Genomic DNA, 21,795 nt, shown 5'->3' with positions numbered 1-21,795 from the left:
GGCTTCTCCAAGATCTTTCATGGAGAATTGCTGTGAAAGCCATCTTTCACCGTAGTCAACATTCCTACATCATTCCCAATGAGTAGAACATCATCGACATACAGAACCAAGAAGGTAACCTTATCTCCACTGTACTTCCTGTAAACATAGGGTTCATTCGGATTCTGTTCAAAGTCAAATGAGTTGACAACAGAGTCAAAACGGATGTTCCAACTTCTAGAAGCTTACTTAAGTCCATAAATGGATCTATTTAGTTTACATACCATGTTTTCCTAACCTGCAACTATGAAGCCTTGCGGCTACTACATATAGATATCTTCAGTAAGATCTCCATTCAGGAATGCAGTTTTGACATCCCTCTGCTAAATCTCATAATCATGGTATGCTGCTACAGCTAGCATGATCCTAATGGATTTAAGCATGGCCATAGGCGAAAAGGTTTCCTCATAATCGATGCCCTCTTTCTGAGTGTACCCTTTTGCCACCAAACGAGCTTTGAAGGTCTCAACCCTACCATCGGGGCCCTTCTTCCTCTTGTAAATCCATTTTCAACCAATTTCTTTTACCCCGGATGGTGGATCTACGAGAGTCTAGACTCCATTGGTCTCCATTGAGTCCATCTCTACTCTCATGGCCTCCACCCACTTCTAGGAATCTATGTCCAACATAGCTTCCGCTTAAGTCACGGGATCCTAATCACTAGTCAAGGTTTCCACCAGGTAACTATCCTGGTCATAACCGTAACGGACTGGTAGCCTGGATACCCGAGTGGATCTTCTAGGTTGGTCACTTCCTGGAACTTGTGGGACATCTCCCACTGCTCCTGAGCTCTCTTCATCAAGAACAATTTCTTGACGATGGATGTCCAGGATGTAATCAGTCTCTAAGAATTGGGCATTTCGACTGTAGAACACTTTCTGCTCACTTGGGTCATAGAATAGGTAACCTACAGAGCCTTTGGGGTAGACTACAAATAGGCAACAACTGGTCTTGGATTCCAACTTGTCTGCACTCATTTTTTTAACGTGTGCTGGACAACCCCAAATCTTCAAGTGTCTGACACTTGGTTTCTTTCCTGTCCAAAGTTCATATGGAGTGCTCAGAACCGATTTAGTTGGAACTCGATTCAGCACGTAAATCACAGTCTCTAATGCGTAACCCAAAAAGGATGTGGGTAACTCTGAGTGTATGAGATGTGACTGGACCATATCGAATAAGGTCCTATTCCTCCTCTCTGAAACACCGTTAAGTTGTGGTGTAGCAAGAGGAGCTAATTGTGATACTATCCCATTGTCCTTTAAGTAGTCCCTGAATTTGTCAGAGAGATACTCGCCACTTCGATCAGATCGAAGGGCTCTAATTTCTCTCCCCAACTGTTTCTCGACCTCTTGTCTAAACTCTTTGAACTTTTCAAAGGATTCAGACTTGTGTCTCATTAGGTACATGTAACCATATCGTGAGAAATCATCCGTGAAGGTGATGAAATACACGTGTTGATTTCGTGTCCTAACACTCAGGGGACCACATGCATCAGTAAGTATTAGGTCAAGTGTGCTTGTACATCTTTCAGGCTTACCGTTAAATGGTCGTTTCGTCATCTTGCCTTGTAGGCAAGGCTCACAGATGAGAAGATCTTCTATAGTTAGAAAATCCAAAGGACCATCCCTTACCAACCTTGTGATTCGGTCAACACCGATGTGGCCAAGTCGGTAATGCCACAGACACGTGGGATTAATTGTATCACAGGCTCTCTTCTTGGGGATTTCAGCTAATGTAGTTTTAGTTATGTTAGTTTCTAGAGAAGGATGTAGAACATAGAGACCGTTCTCCGGTTCCCCGTATGTGATAAATCTGTTATTTCTTTTGATAGTAATCATATTACTAAAGAAGATAGAATAACCATCTGCACACAGTTTTGAAACAGAAATCAAAGTTCTTCTTAAATTTTGTACATAAAGACAATTTTTCAGTACAATTTTCCTTCTCTAAAAATTAATTCCACGATTCCTATTGCCACGGCTGCAATAGTTGCAGTAGTCCCCAAATAGAGTGTAACTTCTCCTTCACTCAGCCTTCTGCTTACCTAGAACCCTTACAGTGAGTTAAACGCATGAATTGAAGCCCCGGAGTCAATACACCAGGACGTAGAAGATACCAATAAATTGGTTTCTATAACACAAGATTCGAAATTACCTTTCTTGGATTCCAGGTAGGTAGGACAATTCCTTTTCCAGTGGCCGGTCTTCTTGCAGAAGTGACAAGCATCCTATGCTTTGTCTTTCTTCTGCTTCTTACCCTTAGTGGCTTTCTTCTGAGGCTTCTTTGCCTTCCTCTTTTTCTTGCCCATCTTGCTAGCTTCAACAAGCATAGCTACAAGTTCATCCTTTCTAATCAGTTCTTCGGTTCTTTGCAACATATTGCTGAGCTCTTGCAAGCTGACATTTAGCTTGTTCATGTTAGAGTTCACGATGAATGGATTAAAGGAAGGAGGCAAAGAATTAAGGATAGCATCTATTTGGGTTGCAAGGTCCAGCCAGGATCCAAGAGCCTCCAGTTCGTTGATGTATCCCATCATCCGAAGACAATGGTCGTGAACTTGTTGGCCCTTGGACATTTGTGTGGTCATGAACTGTTTCAAGACCTTTTGTCGAGTAGAACAATTCTGCTCTTCATACATTGTCCTGAGACTATCTAATATGTCCTTGGCAAGTTTGATCTAATCAAATTGCCTCTGTATTGGGTTGTCCAAGGAGGTAATGATGTAACACCGGGCAAGGGAGTTTTTCTCCTCCCATTCCTGATAGTCTCTCCTTCGTGCCTCAGAAGCCCTATCACCCAGACGTTCCGGGGCAGGATTCTTTGCCACTTTGTCCAGCTTTTCAGAAGCTAGGACCAGCATAAGTTCCTGTACCAATCGGCATAGTTTGGGCCCTTAAGTTCGTTGTCATCAAGAAGCTTTGCAAAAGATCCATCAGCCATGGTGTGTGCAAGAGCCACTATTGAATGAGCATGGGTCAAGCACTTATGGCCCATGTACGGAGAACATCACACATCCAAACATCTCATGCAAGGATAAATTGATCCAATCAATTAATTATCTGTAAGGCCCATTGGAAGCCCATTAAAACACCATAATATTAATTATTAATATTATCTAGGTATATGGGCAGAATTAGGGTTACCCAGTTCGGCCCATATAGCTTTATCATTTTCAGTTGGCTTTTAGCAGTTTTAACTATTTAAAATTGGGCCTTTACAGGTTGGGCCAAATTAACCATTTAATTAAATATCAATCCTCAAGCCCATTAGTGGGAAAAATTAGGGCTGACTTTCAGCCTTGATTAAACCCTAGATTTGGTCCAAACAGTTTGAACCAATCTTGGTTCGAATGGGTCTAGTGTTTGATCTTTAATTAAATCTTTAATTCAAGAAAATAATCTGAAATTAAATAACTGATAAAAGAAAATCAAGAATTATTTAATCAGGGCTGTTCGCAGACTCCATCCTGCAAAACAGAGGTTAGATCACAGATTGCAGTTTCTCAAACTGCAAATCGCAGATAGCGAATGTCTCATCTGCGAAATCTCCTTCTCTACGCCGCCATCTTCAATCCAAAATAAAATTAAATAGAAATATTATTTCTATAAATAATTACATCAGATCGAATGCCTATACATTGAGTCTAAAGATAAAACAAAAAATTATTTACAGACCAAATGTAATAAATAAATTCAAGAAACTACAAATCTTGCAGTTCTCCCTACGCAAACCAAGAATTCGATCTCCTCTTGTACGAGCAGCCCATAAATCAAGAAAATCATATAGAACTATTCTAAATAATAATCAGATTTATATAAAATTAATTTTAGATTATTTGCCCATCTATTTTGGAAACAAATTTCCCAAAACCCATATCTGCGCAAATTGGGTAGAACGCCTTCTCCCTAGTTGCGCAGGTTCAGACCTGAAACAAAATGGTTCAAGATTTGAACCATGGCTCTGTTACCACCGAAGGGATAGGAAATCCATCACATGGATGCCCAAAGATTGCGGAATAAGGGGGCGAATTTCAAAAATTTTTTTCTCCCTTCAACTAGGAATCAATTCCCTATTTAGAAAATCATATTTTCAAGGATCATTCTTGAACCATAAACTGAACTAGATTTGAACCAAAAGGAATAGGGAGAGATAATACCTAAAACTGAGAAATAGTATCTCCCAATGGAGGTGTTCACGCCCAAGGAAGGATCCAAAATCTACTCCCACTGAAGATGGCGCAGGGCAAGGTGGAGTAGAATCAGCAGTGTTCCTCCAAAAGAACTTGACCCTTCTCAAGAATCACCTGGATGGCTTGTGAATACAACTCCCACCAATCTTTTCTCCAAAAGATTGGAATCAAGATCCAATCTTGATTTCTCCCAAGAACTGGAGATCGAACTGCTGTAGGTGGCGGCTGCAGGTAGGAGGTGGCAAGAGAGTATTTGCAGGGTGCAGATTCTCTCTTCTGTGATTTCAGCTCTAAAGACAAGACTATGTATTGCTTGCTTGTGATGTCTAAAGGTTGTCGCCCCGTCTTCTTTTTATAGACGTGAAAAGGTATTAGCTCCTAATCTCATAAGGAGTTGCTAACCCAAATCATATTTGTATTAGAAGTCCCTTTAAGTGATAAGGGATAATCCTTATCTTATCTACAGATTAGATCAACCATCTCCTAATCTAATTAGGAGGTTTCCAGATCTAAATATTGTTTAGATCTTGGACTCTCTAAGTGGATAGGGTGTGGGCCAAATCCTATCAGCTAACCCATCTCAGAATTCGCCTCTTAAGTGACTAATCAAATTAGCCCAGTTCAAAATGGGCTTAAGGCCCATTCAAGGTTATGTATTCTTTTAGCATTCCAAACTACTGCCCAGTTGGGCTTCCTTGTATGGCGTGGGACCCAAACATTGATCTACACGTCAGCCACATGGGTTCGGCCCAGCCTTTGTTACAAAGCCTAGCCGAATACACTGTTATGGACAGTGCACCCCCTGAAACCCATCAGATGGGCTCTATGGGCCCAACACTTACCCTAAGTGGTCCCTGGGCCAAGCCACCTTGTAACACCTGGGGACTGTGGACAAATGCAAGATTAGCCCATCAGGTATTATCCTCAATGGTCTTACACTTAACCTCTCAGCCCATAATGATCATACACTTCCTGACAAGAGAGGATTAAAACTTTTTGCAAATCATTTCAAAACCATAATGTTTATACTTTTATATCTCATATAAAATATATTTTGCAATACAAATCTCAACGACTGAAATCGGCTGCCGACAGTCTTGGATTCCATTAGTGAGAGAGCATCCCCGATCATTACCTTTGTCCGACAAAGGGGCTGATCCTGTCACTATGATCACCCACTCAGATGAGTTCTCAGACTGTCCCAACATACCCAGGTTTTGACCCCTGCTAAGGATCTCACTGATTGGTACATCAAAGACATCCCAATCTGACACCTAGTGCATTATCATAATCGAGTTTAGGGGTCGGGTGTAACTTTCCAGTTTTGCCCATCAATCTCCAAGGTCTAGGGCAATACTGGAAATCTGGTCTAGTTCAAAGATTCAACTAATCCTACCCTGTATGTGCCTAGGGTCTCACCCCGGTAGCTGAGACAAGCCACCCCAACTGACTTGGTGGCACCACAGTGTTAGCCTTGTCAGGATAGGTCGTCTTAGACCGACCCACTGGCTGTAAACATTCTAAACTAACACGAATCTCATTAAGTGTCCAGTTTAAGGGTATTACACAAAAACATACCAAGGGAACATGAATCAAATATGCACTTTTATTCATTTACAATAAACTCATAAAGTACATCATTTTGATTGAAGCTAAGGGCATACAAAACTGTCTAACAGCTCCCACTTGCACTTAGGACCAATGGGTCTGCTACATTTTCCGCTAACACTACCTTCAGAATCAGGACGTCCCCTCTACCAACAATCTCCTTTAGTACATGGTACTTCCTTTCAATGTGCTTCGACTTCGAGTGGGCTTGTGGCTCCTTAGCCTGAGCAATAGCTCCATTGTTGTTACACAACAATGGGATGGGTGATGTGCTGGATTGAACTACTCCCAACTCGTGAATGAACTTCTTCATCCACATGGCTTCTTTGGTAGCCTCACTTGTGGCAATGTACTCGGCCTCGGTTGTGGAGTCTGCAGTGGACCCATATTTGCTACTTTTCCAGCAAACAGCACACGATCCTATCGTGAAAACATATCCAGATGTAGACTTTCTATCATCTAGATCCGACTGGAAATCAGCATCTGTATACCCTTGGATCTGTAGTGAGCTACCATCGAATACTAGACAAAACTCTTTTGTCCTTCGAAGGTACTTAAGTATGTTTTTCACAGCAGTCTAGTGCTCGTGCCCTGTGTTGGCCTGAAATCTGCTTACTACACTCACTACCTGAGCAATGTCAGGAAGAGTGCACAGCATAGCATACATGATGCTCCCTACGGCAAAGGCATAGGAAACGTCTTTCATGCCATCAATCTCCTTAGAAGTCTTGGAAGACATCTTCTTGGAGAGAGTGACTCCGTGCCTGAAAGGAACATTTCCTTTCTTGGAGTTTTCCATGCTGTATCTTTTGACTATTTTGTCAATGTAGGCAGATTGGGATAATCTTATTATCCGCTTCGATCTATCTCTATAGAGTCAAAGACCCAGTATATAGGAGGCTTCTCCAAGATCTTTCATGGAGAATTGTTGTGAAAGCCATACTTTCACCGTAGTCAACATTCCTACATCATTCCCAATGAGTAGAATGTCATCTACATACAGAACCAAGAAAGTAATCTTATCTCCACTGTACTTCCTGTAAACATAGGGTTCATCTGGATTTTGCTTGAAGTCAAACGATTTGACAGCAGAGTCAAAACAGATATTCCAACTTCTAGAAGCTTGCTTAAGTTCATAAATGGATCTATTGAGTTTACATACCATGTTTTCCTAACCCACAGCTATGAAGCCTTGTGGCTGCTGCATATAGATATTTTCAGTAAGATCTCCATTCAGGAATGTAGTTTTGACATCCCTTTGCCAAATCTCATAATTATGGTATGCTGCTACAGCTAGCAGGATCCTAATGGATTTAAGCATGGCCACAAGAGAAAAGGTTTCATCATAATCGATGCCCTCTTTCTGCCTAATGAGACAGGTCGACGAGAGGTGGACGCCAAACTGCCTGAGGCAGCTCGGCCTATAGGCTCAAACTCTTCCTGAAGTTCTACCTCAGGTTCGCTAAGGCCATCGGGGGATGCAACTTGGTCCTTTGGATTTTCTAACCGTAGAAAACCTTCTCACTTGTGAGCCTTGCCTTCAAGGTAAGATGACTAAGCAGCCATTTGACGGTAAGCCTGAAAGATCTGTAGGCACACTTGACTTAATACATACTGATGTATGTGATCCCCTAAGTGTTAGGATACAAAATCAACACGTGTATTTCATCACCTTTACAAATGATTTTTAGCGATATGGTTACGTGTACCTAATGAGACACAAGTCTGAGTCCTTTGAAAAGTTCAAAGAGTTCAGACAAGAAGTCGAGAAATAGTTAGGGAGAGAAATTAAGGCCCTTTGATCAGATTGAGGTGGCGAGTATCTCTCTAACGAATTCAAGGACTACTTAAAGTTCAAAAGGATAGTGTCACAATTAGCTCCTCCTACTACACCTCAACTCAACGGTGTTTCAGAGATGAGGAATAGGACTTTGTTGGACATGGTCCAATCACTTCTCGTACACTCAGAATTACTCACATCCTTTTGGGGGTACGCATTATAAACTGCTATCTACATGCTGAATCGAGTTCCAACCAAATCAGTTCCGAAAACTCCATATGAACTATGGACCGAAAGGAAGTCAAGTGTAAGACACTTAAAGATTTGGGGTTGTCCTGCACACGTTAAAAGAACAAGTGCAGACAAGTTGGAGTCGAAAACCAGCCATTGCCTATTTATAGGCTACCCAAAAGATTCGGTGGGTTATCTATTCTATGACCCAAGCGAGCAGAAAGTGTTTTGTAGTCAAAACGCCCAATTCTTAGAAACCGAATACATCCTGGACACCCATCATCAGGAAATAGTTCTTGATGAGGAGAGCTCAGGTGTAGTGGGAGATGTCCCATAGGCTCCAGGTAATGACCAACCTAGAAGATCCACTCAGGTATCCAGGCCACCAGTCCGATATGGTTATGACCAGGATAGTTACCTGGTGGAAGCCTTGACTAGTGAAGAGAATCTCGTGACTTACATGGAAGCTATGTTAGACATAGATTCCCAAAAGAGAGTGGAGGCCATGAGAGATGAGATGGACTCAATGGAGACCAATGGAGTCTGGACTCTAGTAGATTCGCCCTCCGGGGTAAAAGCAATTGGTTGTAAATGGATCTACAAGAGAAAGAAGGGCCCCGATGGTAGGATTGAAACCTATAAAGCTCGTTTGGTGGTGAAAGGGTACACTCAGAAAGAAGGTATCGATTATGAGGAAACCGTGGCCATGCTCAAATCCATTAGAATCCTGCTAGCTATAGCAGCATACCAAGACTACGAGATTAGATGGATGTCAAAACCGCGTTCCTAAATGGAGATCTTAATGAAGATATCTACATGCAGCAGCCGCAAGGCTTCATTGCTATTGGTCAGGAACACATGGTATGTAAACTTAATAGATCCATATATGGACTTAAGCAGGCTTCTAGGAGTTGGAAAATTCGTTTTGATTTTGCTGTCAAAACGTTTGACTTTGAGTAGAATCTGGATGAACCCTCTGTTTACTAGAAGTACAATGGAGATAAGATCACCTTTTTGGTCTTGTACATGAACGATATCCTACTCATTGGGAATGATGTAGGAATGCTGACTTCGGTCAAAGTATGGCTATCACAACAGTTCTTCATGAAAGATCTTGGAGAAGCTTCATATATACTGGGTCTTCGACTCTATAGAGATAGATCGAAGCGGATAATTGGATTATCCCAGGCTTCTTACATTGACAAAATTGTCAAAAGATATAGCATGGAGAACTCTAAAAAAGGAAATGTTCCTTTCAGGCATGGAGTCACTCTCTCCTAGAAGATGTATCCTAAGACTTCTGAGGAGATTGAGGGCATGAGAGACGTTCCCTATGCCTGAGGCATAGGGAGCATCATATATGCCATGCTGTGCACTCGCCCGGACATAGCTCAGGCGGTGAGTGTGGTAAGCAGATTCCATGCCAACCCAGGGCAGGAGCATTGGACTGCTGTGAAGAACATACTTAAATACCTTTGAAGGACAAAAGAGTTTTGTCTGGTATTCGATGGTAGTTCACTACAAGTTCTAGGGTATACCGATGCCGATTTCCAGTTGGATCCAAATGATAGAAAGTCTACATCTGGGTATGTTTTCATGATAGGATCATGTGTTGTTTGCTGGAAAAGCAGCAAACAAAGGTCCACTGTAGATTCCACAACCAAGACTGAGTACATTGTTGCAAGTGAAGCTGCCAAGGAAGCCTTGTGGATGAAGAAATTCATAGACGAATTGGAAGTGATTCTGTCCAGCACATCAACCATCCCGTTGTTGTGCGACAACAATGGAGCCATCGCCCAGGCTAAAGAGCCTCGGGCCGACTCGAAGTTAAAGCACATCGAGAGGAAGTACCATGTGCTGCAGGAGATCGTTGGTAGAGGGGACATCCTAATTCAGAAGGTAGCATCAAATGATAATGTGGTAGACCCATTAGCTTCAATCCGATTGAAGCTGTTAGACAGTCTTGTATGCCCTTAGCTTCAATCCGATTTGATGTACTTTGGACATTGAGGGCATGAGAGACGTACCATGTGCTCCGGCTTGTACCAGTTGGACCTAAGTGCAAGTGGGAGCTGTTAGACAGTCTTGTATGCCCTTAGCTTCAATCCGATTTGATGTACTTTGGACATTTAGTCTAAATAAATAAAGTGCATGTTTGATTCATGTTGATTGGTATAATTCTGTGTAAGACCCTAAAACTGGACACTTATAGAGACTCGTATTATTTTTGAATGTTCACAACCATTGGATAAGTCCAGGGAGATTTATCATGCCAAGGCTGATACTGGTGTGCCACCAAGTGTTGGGATGGCCTGTCTCAGCCACCAGGGTAAGACCCAAGGCACATGCAGTATGGGATTACTTGAATCCATAAACCAGAAAAGTTTTCCAGTATTGCCTTGGACCTTGGAGATAGATGGGCAAAACTATAAAGTTACACCTGACCCCTAGACTCGATTATGACACTTCACTAGGTGTCGGATCAGGCTAGCTTTGATATGCCAATCAGTGAGATCCTTAGATGGGGATCAAAACCTGGGTATGTTGGGACAGTCTGAGAATTCATTTGAGTGGGTGATCATAGTGATAGGATCAGCCCCTTTGTCGGGCAAAGGTTAATGATTGGGAATGCACTCTCTCTGATGGAAACCAAATTGCCGCCAGTTGATTTCAATCGTTGGAATTTTTGTTTTTGCAAAATTAGTATATATGTATATTTGTACAGTTTTGAAATGTTTGCAAATGGTTTTAATTCTCGGGATCCATGTGAGTAGAGAGTGTGGCACTGTTCTTTGCAGCCAAGGGAGAGGTCCTCTCTTATCGGTCAGTGCTTGATCATTAAGGGCTGAGAGGTTAAGTGTAAGACCATTTAGGATAATACCTGATGGGCTAATCTTGCATCTGCCCACAGTCCCTGGGTTTTTATAAGATGGCCTGGCGCAGGGACCACTTAATGTAAGTGTTGGGCCCATAGGGTCCATGTGATGGGCTCAAGGGTTCACTGAGCTTTTCAGTGAATTTTGTTGGGCCTAGTAACAAAGGCTAGGCCGAACCCATGTGGCTGGTGTGTAGATCAATGCTTGGGTCCCACGCCATACAAAGAAGCCCAACTATGCAGCAGATTGGAAACTAGTTAATCATTGAACACTTAATGGGCCAAAAGCCCATTTCGAACTGGGCTGATATGATCACCCATTTATGGGGCGGATCTGAGATTATGTTAGCAAAAGGATAGGGCCTTTTAACCTTATCCACTCTGGGAGACCAAATTCAAATCAGATCTGGATCTGGTAACCTCCTGATAAGAATAGGAGTAAGCTAACTTAATCTGCAGATAGGATTAAGATGATCCCCTATCCAAATACTGATTTGGATTGGGATAACTCCTAATTAGGAGGTTTCCTAATCAAGAAGAAAGGAGGAGAAACCCAAGAGAAACATATCAGATTTTGAACCAGGGGTTTAGAGTAGAAAAATCATCCTGAAAACTGAGATTAGATCTCACAAAAACTCTTGAGAGAAGAGAAGCAGTTCAGCTATCTTCGTCCCAGGAGTTCTCCTCCAGCCGCCGCCATTCCCTCTTGCAGGAAAGACTAAAAAAGATTTGGTGTTTAGAGTTTTCAGAGGGTTTTTGCGAAGGATCCAGTGTGTAGGATCCACCCTGCTGGTTCTGTTCCACCCACAGCTGTGTCATCTACAGCAGGAGTGGATCTTGGTTTCTTCTTTGGGTGTGAACACCAATTTTGGGAGATACTGCTTCTCCGGATCAGGTATATTCCTCCCTTTGACCTTTTGGTTCAGATCTAGTTCGATTATGGTTCAAGTAGGATCCCTGAATCTTGTATTCTAAATTTAGGGAATATGATTCCCAGTTGGAAGAAGGTAGGAAAATTTTTGAAATTCGCCCACCCATTCCGCAACCTTATTGGCGTCCATTAGATGGATCCTATTATTCTTCAAACCACTGATTTCAGATCTGTATACACTTGCACTCCTTGCTGAATTTCCATATCACCCCTGACCTAGCATCAAGTAGCTGTTGTATTTGATTAATCAAGTAGCTGTTGTAATTTCAGCTGCTGTAAAACCTCACAATAACCACTAATTTCAGATTGAGTAGCTGCTACTCAAAAGAGTGCAGTTCAGATCTGATTAATTTTCTTGTTACTTCTGAAATCAAAACTCATTATTGCTATAGCTTCTGCTCTTTTTGGTCTGCGTATCTTATGAAAATAATGTGGTTCAAATCTGATTACCTTACCTATCACTTCTGCAATCAGATCTGAATAAATATCTAATCATATCTATATGACTTGCTGCTATAACTTTCAATTCGGAGTTTCAGATTTGTATATGATTTTCTAAATAGGGAATGTGATTCCCAATTGAAGGGAGAGAAAAATTTTTGAAATTCACCCCTTATTCCACAATCTTTGGGCATCCATGTGATGGATCTCTCATCCCCTTCACTCTACACTCCCTCTTCAATCCATCAACTCTTGGAACCAATTTGCAAACCTGATGAACTTACAATTTATCTATAATTTTTGAGGACTTTAGCATGGATTTTTATGCCGGTTTTATTAATTTTTGCCTTAATTTAGCTTAATGCTAAGAATAAGTTCAGGGATAATCAATCCAAGAAAAGGAAGGAAAAAGGCAAGAAAAGAAGGTTCAAAAAGACCAATTTCAGTCCAGCCCGGTCATGGAAGCAAGAGAGAGCACTTCGGCCCAAAAAGAGCAAGTGAATTCCTTGAGAAAACCCAAGAAATAAAGCCTAGCTATGAGGAGAATTCGGCCCAGCAAGGAAGGCCCATTTTTAGCCCAAATAACAGCCTAGAGTGTAGCCCACATGAGCTCAAAAGCAAGCTAAGTTGTAGCCCAAATAGCAGCCCAAAGGGAGCTAGGGGCGGCAACTTCTAGGAGTTTCTTGAAGAGAAGGAGGGAGCACTCTAGAAGGTTCATGAGGGGTGTAATACACCCCATTCTAGAGGCTTCAAGAAGGGGCAAGAGCCCCCTTGAAAAACTATATAAGGAGGCCTCTAGGAGGGGAGAAAGTGGTTCAATTGCTTGAGAGGAAGGCTCTCCCACTCTTAGAGGTTCGGCCACCTTGAGAGAAGAGAAGAGAAGAAGGCTAGGCGCAAGGAAGAAGAAGAAGAAGGGCTGAAGGAAGTTCAAGACAAGCAAGCTAGAAGAAGAAGGTGAGTTCGAATTGAGAGTTTGTGATTCAAAGATCTTCTGTAATAAATCATTTGTAGTTTCATTCTCTTTTGATTTGAATTCAGTTTCTTAGTTATATGTTCTTTCTTCTTTCTCATTGTTTCCATTCTTCCTTGATGTATTTCAGCTTGTAAAATTTCAGTTCAGCAATCTAATTCTTTTTGATTCATTCAAATGGTCATGCATTGTATTTGAAGTTTCTTGAATAAGGGTGTGATTGTAGATTAATTCGGCCAACTAACCTTCAAAACTCAGATCTGAATTCTCAGATCTGAGATTGCAAGATCTGAATTGCTTGAAAGAGAATTCAGATCTGCAATTTTCAGATTGGGCGAATTAATCTACAGCTTGGAATTCCTAGAGTGCTTGAGAGAGACTCTAGGAATTCAGATCTACTATTCAAGAACTGAATTGAGTGCAAGGTTAGAGATAACTTGCACAATTCAGTTGGTGATCAATTCAGATTTGAATTGATGCCTTAAAAGTGTTTGAAGAAATGCATGCATGGGGATTAGATTCTTGCTAGAGATAGAAGAACCGTCACTCATGCATAGGATGAACATGCACTTGAGAGAGGCTGTTCATGACCTTGGGGTTTCACCAAACCAAGGCTCAATCATGATTCATTCGAATGATCCAAATTGGTAGATTGCTGAATTCTGAGATTGACATTTACTGCTTACTCTTCTAACCTGAATTGAAGGCAATTGGACCAATGATTTAGATAGATTTTAATTTAGGATTTCTTAAGCTTTAGAGTTTTGATTTATTTGTTGATCAGATAAGAAATGTTCAATTTAGTATTGGTAATTGTTTCCTAAATCCTCGTGGGAACGATACTTCACTCACTACTTTATTACTTGAACGGCTAGTGCACTTGCTAGTGTCACAATGAGCCACACACCAAAACCTTTTCCTAGCCTACTTTATGAGCAGTCAACGGTGCTAGAAGATCATCATCTCCTTGATGTCCATCAAGAAAAAGCCCGAGGAAAGCCTTTGTGCTTATATGAAGAGATTAAACCAGGAGGAACTCGAGGTTAAAGACCTTGACACCTTAGTATCTATGGCTGCCACCATCAGTGGCCTCTGCTTATGACCCCTCAGCTGGTGTATTTCCAAGAGACCACTTAAGAACAAGGTGGAATTTCTCAAAAAAGTACAAAAATATTTAGCAGTTGAGGAAACTGAGGCCAATAAGCACCTGCAAAACATAGTGGCTAGCCCAAGTAAAAAGAAAAGGAAGGACAAGGACAGACTAGACAATGGCCCAAATAGTAAGAACAATGAGAAGAAGTTGTTGGTACCATCCTATGACAGGTATACTCCATTGAACTCTTCCGAACCCATTTTCTCATGCAAGTAGGGAAGTAGGAGTACATGAAGTGGTTTGCCAACTTGACAAGGCACCCTAGAAGGGGAAATTGTTAGACAGTTTTGTATGCCCTTAGCTTCAATCAAATTGATGTACTTTATGAGTTTATTGTAAATGAATAAAAGTGCATATTTGATTCATGTTCCCTTGGTATTTTCTGTGTAATACCCTTAAACTGGACACTTAATGAGATTCGTGTTAGTTTAGAATGTTCACAGCCAGTGGGTCGGTTTGGGGAGACCTATCCTGACAAGGTTGATACTGTGGTGCCACCAAGTCGGTTGGGGTGGCTTGTCTCAGCTACCGGGGTGAGACCCTAGGCACATACAGTGTGGGATTAATTGAATCTTTGAACTGGACCAGATTTCCAGTATTGCCCTGGACCTTGGAGATTGATGGGCAAAACTGGAAAGTTACACCTGACCCCTAGACTCGATTATGATACTGCACTAGGTGTCGAATTGGGCTGTCTTTGATATACCAATCAGTGAGATCCTTAGCGGGGGTCAAAACCTGGGTATGTTGGGACAGTCTGAGAATTCATCTGAGTGGGTGATCATAGTGACAGGATCAGCCCCTTTGTCGGACAAAGGTAATGATCGGGGATGCACTCTCACTGATGGAAACCAAGACTACCAGCAGCCGATTTCCATCGTTGAGATTTGTTTTGCAAAATATATTTTATATGAGATATAAAAATTATATATATATATATATATTTATGGTTTTGAAATGTTTGCAAAAGGTTTTAATTCTCAGGATCCATATTTGAGAGAGTGCAACACTGTTCCTTGCAGCCGAGGGAGAGGTCCTCTCTTGTCGGGTAGTGTATGATCATTATGGGCTGAGAGGTTAAGTGTAAGGCCATTGAGGATAATACCTGATGGGCTAATCTTGCATCTGCCCACAATCCCTGGGTGTTACAAGGTGGCTTGGACCAGGGACCACTTAGGGTAAGTGTTGGGCCCATAGAGCCCATCTAATGGGTTTCAGGGGGTGCACTGTCCATAACAGTGTATTCGGCCAGGCCTTGTAACAAAGGCTGGGCTGAACCCATGTGGCTGATGTGTAGATCAATGTTTGGGTCCCACGCCATACAAGGAAGCCCAACTGGGCAGCAGTTTGGAAGGTTTAATGAATACATAACCCTAAATGGGCCTTAAGCCCATTTCGAACTGGGCTAATTTGATTAGTCTTTAAGGGGCGAATTCTGATATAAGATCAGCTGATAGGATTGGGCCCACACCCTATCCACTCAGAGAGTCCAAGATCTAAATGAGATTTAGATTTGGAAACTTCCTAATTAGATTAGGAACTGGATGATCTAATCTGTAGATAAGATAAGGTTTATCCCTTATCTTAAAGGGACTTCTAATCTAGATATGATTTGGTTTAGCAACTCCTAATGGGATTAGGAGTTGATCCCTTTAAGTCTATAAAAGGAAGAGGGGGTGGCAGCCTTTAGACACACAGTCACCAGCAACAGTCTTGTCTTTAGAGCTGAGATCACAGAGGAGAGAATTCTGCACCCTGCAAATTCTCTCTAGCCGCCTCTTTCCTGCAGCCGCCACCTATAGCAGTTCGATCTCCATTGCTTGGGAGAAATCAAGATCAGATCTTGATTCCAATTTTTTGGAGAAAAGATTGGTAGGAGTTGTATTCACTAGCCGCCTAGGTGATTCTTGGGAAGAATCAAGTTCTTAGGAAGGACATTGTTGATTCTACTCCACCCTGCACTGCATCATCTTCAGTGGGAGCAGATTTTGGTTTCTACCTTGGGCGTGAACACCTCCGTTGAGAGATATTATCTCTCCTCCTCCTTCTGGTTCAGATCTGGTTCAGTTTATGGTTCAAGAATGATCCTTGAAAATATGATTTTCTAAATAGGGAATCCGATTCCTAGTTGAAGGGAAAGAATTTTTTTTGAAATTTGCCCCCCTTTATTCCACAATCTTGGGCATCCATATGATGGTTTCCTATCCCTTCAGAAATCCCAAGAAATACTACAAGTTTCACTGTAGCACGAGCCATGATACTGAAGATTGCTACAATCTCAATAATGAGATTGAGTCCCTCATTTGATAGGGACAATTGAAAGACTACATTGGCGATGAAATTCCAACATTGTCCTTTGCACCATCACTAGCTGATCCCTAGCCTAATCATACTCTGACCAGGGTCATTGAAGTTATTGCTGGTGGATCGGCTTCTGGGGGAGAGACTACCTTGGCTAGAAAAGCCTATGCTCGACAGTTGAACGTTGATTGTAGGGTACAAAAGAAGCAGAGGCTGGAGGAGCTCATCTCCTTTTCCAATGATGACCTCGGAGGTGTGTCTATACCCCACAGCGATGCATTGGTGGTTTTGATGATAATTGTCAACTATGAAGTGAGAAGAATCCTCATAGACAATGTTTCTTTAGTTGATGTCTTATTCTATGAGGCGTTTGAGAATATGCAATTGATGCCAGACCAACTACAACCCATTGATGTGCCTCTAGTCGGATTCTTTGGAGTAGCTATGAGACCAGAAGGAAGAATAGCCCTACCCATCACTACAGGGACAGAACCTCAACACGTCACATGGATGAGGTCGAGCCCGAAAAGATAGTGCTAGTTGGGTCTCTCTTTCCTCAAGACACACTTTCCAAACTAGTAAGCTTCATCAAAGCTAATGTTGACGTATTTGCTTGGTCTGCTGTCGATATGCTAGGAATTGACCCCTCGATCATTACTCACAGGTTGAGCGTGGACCCATACTGTAAGCTAATTCAGCAAAAGAAGAGGAACTTTGCATCGGAGCATTGGAAATCTATTGGAGAGGAAGTGGACAAGTTATTCAATACCGACTTCATTAGAGAGGTACACTATCCTAAATGGCTATCTAGCGCGATCATTGTTAAGAAAGCTAATGGGAAATGGTGGATATGTATTGACTTCACAAAGATGAACAAGGCATGCCCCAAATACAGCTTTCCATTATGAAGAATAGATCACCTGGTCAACGCCATTACAAGATATGAACTATTCCATTTTGTGAATTCTAAGGGCTCTTTCCATACACCATTTCATTCAGTATATTTATATATGTGTGTGTGTGTGTGTGTTATTATTTGATTAACCATTTTGTTTAATATAAGAAATATATAATATTAGAGAAATGTCAACTTTTTGTACAAATTTTTTACATTTTTATTATCTTTCATGTATATATCTATTATTTTAAAATCTTTTATTATTTAATTATGGCATCAAAGGTTAAACCATTAGTGGTGAAAGCCAAAAGTATAATATTAGATTTAATGTGAGAAATTGGAGTTAATGCATGAAATATAGAACTTAATGAGGTAGATTAGAATGAAATTGTGGTAGCTCAAATAATTATGATTTCTGCCCCCACATAGAGAGGGATTATATTCTAAAATAAGGTTATTCAGTATAGATTATCACTAATTTTTTAATATATGTTTCATCTTTTTGGTGGTTAGAAGTGCTTTTGCAAACGCCCAAGGCACTTTAGGAAGAAATAAACATTATAACAGCTGAGTTTACATTTTTGCCCAGTTAACCAAGGATAACTTGAAAACATGGACACTTTATGCTAAAAGATTTCTAAGTAAGTGCTATAGTTGATCAAATTGTCATTATTGCCCTCATCTTCAAATGAAGGCAACTTAAAAACAGATGGGCAATTTCTGTAATTAAGAAATCCAAAAATCATTTATACTAGTATAAATATAATTAAATGTGTCCATATTAATTGGATTGTTTACAGGGGAGGTTGGGCTTTAAAGGAGGAATCTTCCATGCTAAAAGGATCTGCTATCCACGAGATGTTCCCACATCTCTTTCCACGAGACATGACAACTGCACATTGGGAATATTTCCCTTGTCATTCATGGGGAGATGTTCTGAATACATTGTGGTGGTGCTCTGTGGGTACGGATGTGGGTACAAATTGTGAGAAGCAGATCCAGAATTTGCTAAAAGTTGGTGTGTAACATAAAAAATTAATTTATCCTGCCAGTCATTATCTCTATGTAGGTTTTTGACCCTTATTTGGGAGATCTCATACCAAACCAGTAAATTACAGTTTGAGAAATTTTTAAACCTAGTCAAACCATTTTGGTATAGAAACCAAACTAAACCAAACCGTTTTATTTCGGTTTGGTGCGGTTTCTAATATGGTTTAGGGACTTTGGAACATTCTATGGTTCTTTTGGACTTAACCCAATTAGAAAGCCCAAATAGATCCTTTAAAAATTAAAACATAAAACTTTTATTATTATTTTATTATAAAATAAAGAGTTTATTATATATTTATAATTTTACGTCTTTCATTTAGATATATTATGTATAATGTTTATATATCAAATATTCATATTATATTATATATATGTATATAAAATTTTGGTTTACTGTTTAGTTCGATTATAAAATTAAATAAACCAAACCAAAACTATAAACCACAATTTAGAAAATTCTCAAACCGAATCAAACCATTTATAGGTATAAACCGAACCAAACTATAAATTCAGTTTGATTCAATTCGGTTTTACAGTTTGAACCATATAGTGAACACGCTTAGGAACCTGTTACCTCATTTGGTATCACACAATCCATAACTGAATGGGCGCTACCTGGAAAATCAGCTTGCCCAAAAATCAGCTCGTTGGGATTATAGGACCTTATGATAATATTGTACTTGAACTTAATTTTTTTTTTTTTGGTATTGATTACTGCCCTTTCCGCCGTACTGCACTTTTTATCTGGCAACATTACACTCTTCTCAAAGATGGATTTGGAGTCTAAAAATCAGCTCGAAACCGCATGTCTTCTGGGGCTTACCCACTTACGTGTCAACCAATCCACCACTCGGTTGGTGTATTTGCACTTAATTATGGCTTGAAAATTTTCCTTTATTTGGTTAGAAAATAATCATAAAATAATACTAGGGAAAGATGCTTAAAAGCAGTTCTGATTAGGTAGCACAAAGTTGTAAGTATAATCAATGAGCACTTAGAATTTTTTTTGACACTTATCCCTTAAAATAATCCCAGCCTACCCTTGAAAAAAATTAATACCCACTTTTGACAGTTGTCAAAATATTTATCAAGTACTAATTTATTATGTGGTTACTTTTTTGTGCATAATAGACCCGATCCCTTTAAAAGTCCTATTTACTGTAAATTATAAAGATTTAGATGGGAGTTATTCAATGTTGTGTCTTTATTCTCGAGACGTTGTCAGTCGAAATTGTAAACTTTAATTTTACACTAATTGTGACCTTAAATGATGAACCTAACGAAAAAAAAAAAAGCAATGATTACTATTTTACATTTTTAAAACAAAAATATTGGAGAAACATGGAAACTTGCTGACATATACCATCCAATATATATATATATATATATCAGATTTAGATTATTTGTTCCTCGTTAGATTTATTGGAAAGAAAGGAACTGGATTGATAAACTTTACCACGAAATGATGAACCTAAAAGGCTAAAAGCTCTACCTACCTAAAGCAATTCAGTTTTTGGTTTTTCATAAACCCTAAGGCCAAAACAGTACTGCACAAATATGGAAATAGATCTCTCTTTCTTTTTGATAGGCATGCAACATAGAGATACATCACATGCATCATATCCATATTTTATTAGTTAAGCTACATTTCACTTTCACCAGTAAAGCGGTGAATTATTTAATAGCTAGAGTAAATAAAAGCAACAGTTTAGGATCTAGGAACGAAGGTAGATCCCTTCAGCGGCTGATCCTCTGAAAGGTGGAAACCTAATGATCGAAGGACAGGTGGGCTCAGGGTAGACGGGGCAATCCATGAATTCTGATCCAGATTTATCCACGCAAAACATAACTTGGTAGAGCTGATATTTGCCAAACTTATCAACAGTGCAGTCAAGTGCAGGAGTTACTCCAGTTGCTATCTGAAGGACTCGTGTGATTCTCTCCGAGCTGTAGTACTGCCCATCGGGGTTAATCCCTGCATCATTATTATTGCTTACATATATAAGTGATAATTAAGAAACTTGAATTTATCTTCATGCCTGCAACAATATAATATTACCTTCCTGTTTGAGGATCCGGAGGATATTCACTTTGTCCTTCAAGTCGAGACCTGCTTTAAAGTAATCGTATTGACCATCGAAGACAGAGAGTGAGCAGGTGCCATGCTTGGACCACTCGTGAGCCCAGAACGGTGTGCTGTCGCTGCTTGGACATGAATACGACGGCCATTTGCGTTGCATTGTGTGAAGCAAGCCTGTTATCTACACCATGAAAAGGCGATATCGATCGATATCATTATATATATAGCAGGTAAATTAATAAACAAGTTTGTACGACGTAGCTCTTGATGAGAAGATAGGAAGAAGAAAATACATACCTGCGACAGATCTAAAGAGTTGCCTCGATCACAGTTCATCAGTCTGGTCCCACTACTGGAGCATGGAAAGAGGCCATGCACAGTGAATTCCTGCGAAACCATTCCTGTTTTTGGGAAGCAACAACCTTTTTCTGACGCACAAAACGACCCTGCCCACTAATAATTAACAAAACAAATATCAATACGCAACTGTCACAATTAGTGTAAACAATTAAAGAAACGAATTAACGAATGATTAATTCTGGGTCGTCTTCTCTACTCACCACTTGCGCATGAAGGAAGAAATGGACACTGGTAGCATGTGAAACACTCAGAGCTGCTAAACATTGTATGACAAGAATCATAAGTTGAAATGTAGAAGCGGATGCCATGGTTTCCCTACTCTTACTTCACTTCACTTCGCTCAAGCTCAATCCTTTCTCTAGATTTTCTCAGTTTGGCGATGGTGCATGGTGTTCGGATAGCCGCATTTATAGGCAAAAATAGTATGAACATTTGGTAGAAAATTGTAGAGAATACACCCAGTTTAGGATGTTAAAGCACGTGGGTTTTGTATTTGTAGTTTTGGTTTTTTTTTTTTCTTTTGATTGATGGAGAATAATTTGGGTCCGTTCATGGCACAATGTTGTTGGATGCGTGGGAGTGTTGAAAGGACCTAAAATTATGATTCTGGTTTAATGGTTGTCCAGAATTTCATCCCGTCCAATATTGCACCCCGCCCAATATTAAATATTACTGGGGGCCATGACCATGAGATATAGACTTATAAAATTGACGTGCCGCATTGCATCCCGTCCAATATTAAATATTACTAGTAGGCAAAAGTGGATAAAGCAATGTTTTCTCATTAATGCCTAAAAGGACAAAACAATTATTTTCTTTCAATCCTATCATCTGACGTAAAATGTAAAACATGTTATCTTATTTCCTCCACAAGTTTATATCCTCTTTT

General features: G+C 40.3%; 1 protein-coding gene across 1 annotated transcript; it reads right to left on the bottom strand.

The window, feature by feature from the left end:
* Positions 1-20,022: 20,022 nt before the first annotated feature.
* Positions 20,023-21,287, bottom strand: LOC148861189 (extracellular ribonuclease LE-like). The gene is made up of 4 exons (XM_088983390.1): positions 21,107-21,287; positions 20,844-20,999; positions 20,526-20,727; positions 20,023-20,441 (listed from the first exon to the last, which is right to left on the bottom strand). Exons 1-4 carry the CDS (start codon positions 21,212-21,214, stop codon positions 20,182-20,184), a joined length of 726 nt encoding a protein of 241 aa, XP_088839516.1. The 5' UTR covers positions 21,215-21,287; the 3' UTR covers positions 20,023-20,181.
* Positions 21,288-21,795: the final 508 nt, after the last annotated feature.

Source organism: Nelumbo lutea, chromosome 4, assembly GCF_056320005.1.
Source record: "Nelumbo lutea isolate HS-2025 chromosome 4, American lotus-T2T, whole genome shotgun sequence".
Lineage (NCBI taxonomy): Eukaryota > Viridiplantae > Streptophyta > Magnoliopsida > Proteales > Nelumbonaceae > Nelumbo > Nelumbo lutea.
This window is presented reverse-complemented; position numbering and strand designations above follow the sequence as displayed.

Bases quoted from the DNA above. Each gene is read 5' to 3' on its own strand.
- LOC148861189 (XM_088983390.1), bottom strand. From the start codon at position 21,214: ATGGCATCCGCTTCTACATTTCAACTTATGATTCTTGTCATACAATGT. The intron at 21,000-21,106 runs GTGAGTAGAGAA...GTTAATTATTAG, and splicing joins TCTTCCTTCATGCGCAAGTG to TGGGCAGGGTCGTTTTGTGC. The intron at 20,728-20,843 runs GTATGTATTTTC...TTCATGGTGTAG, and splicing joins ACTCTTTAGATCTGTCGCAG to ATAACAGGCTTGCTTCACAC.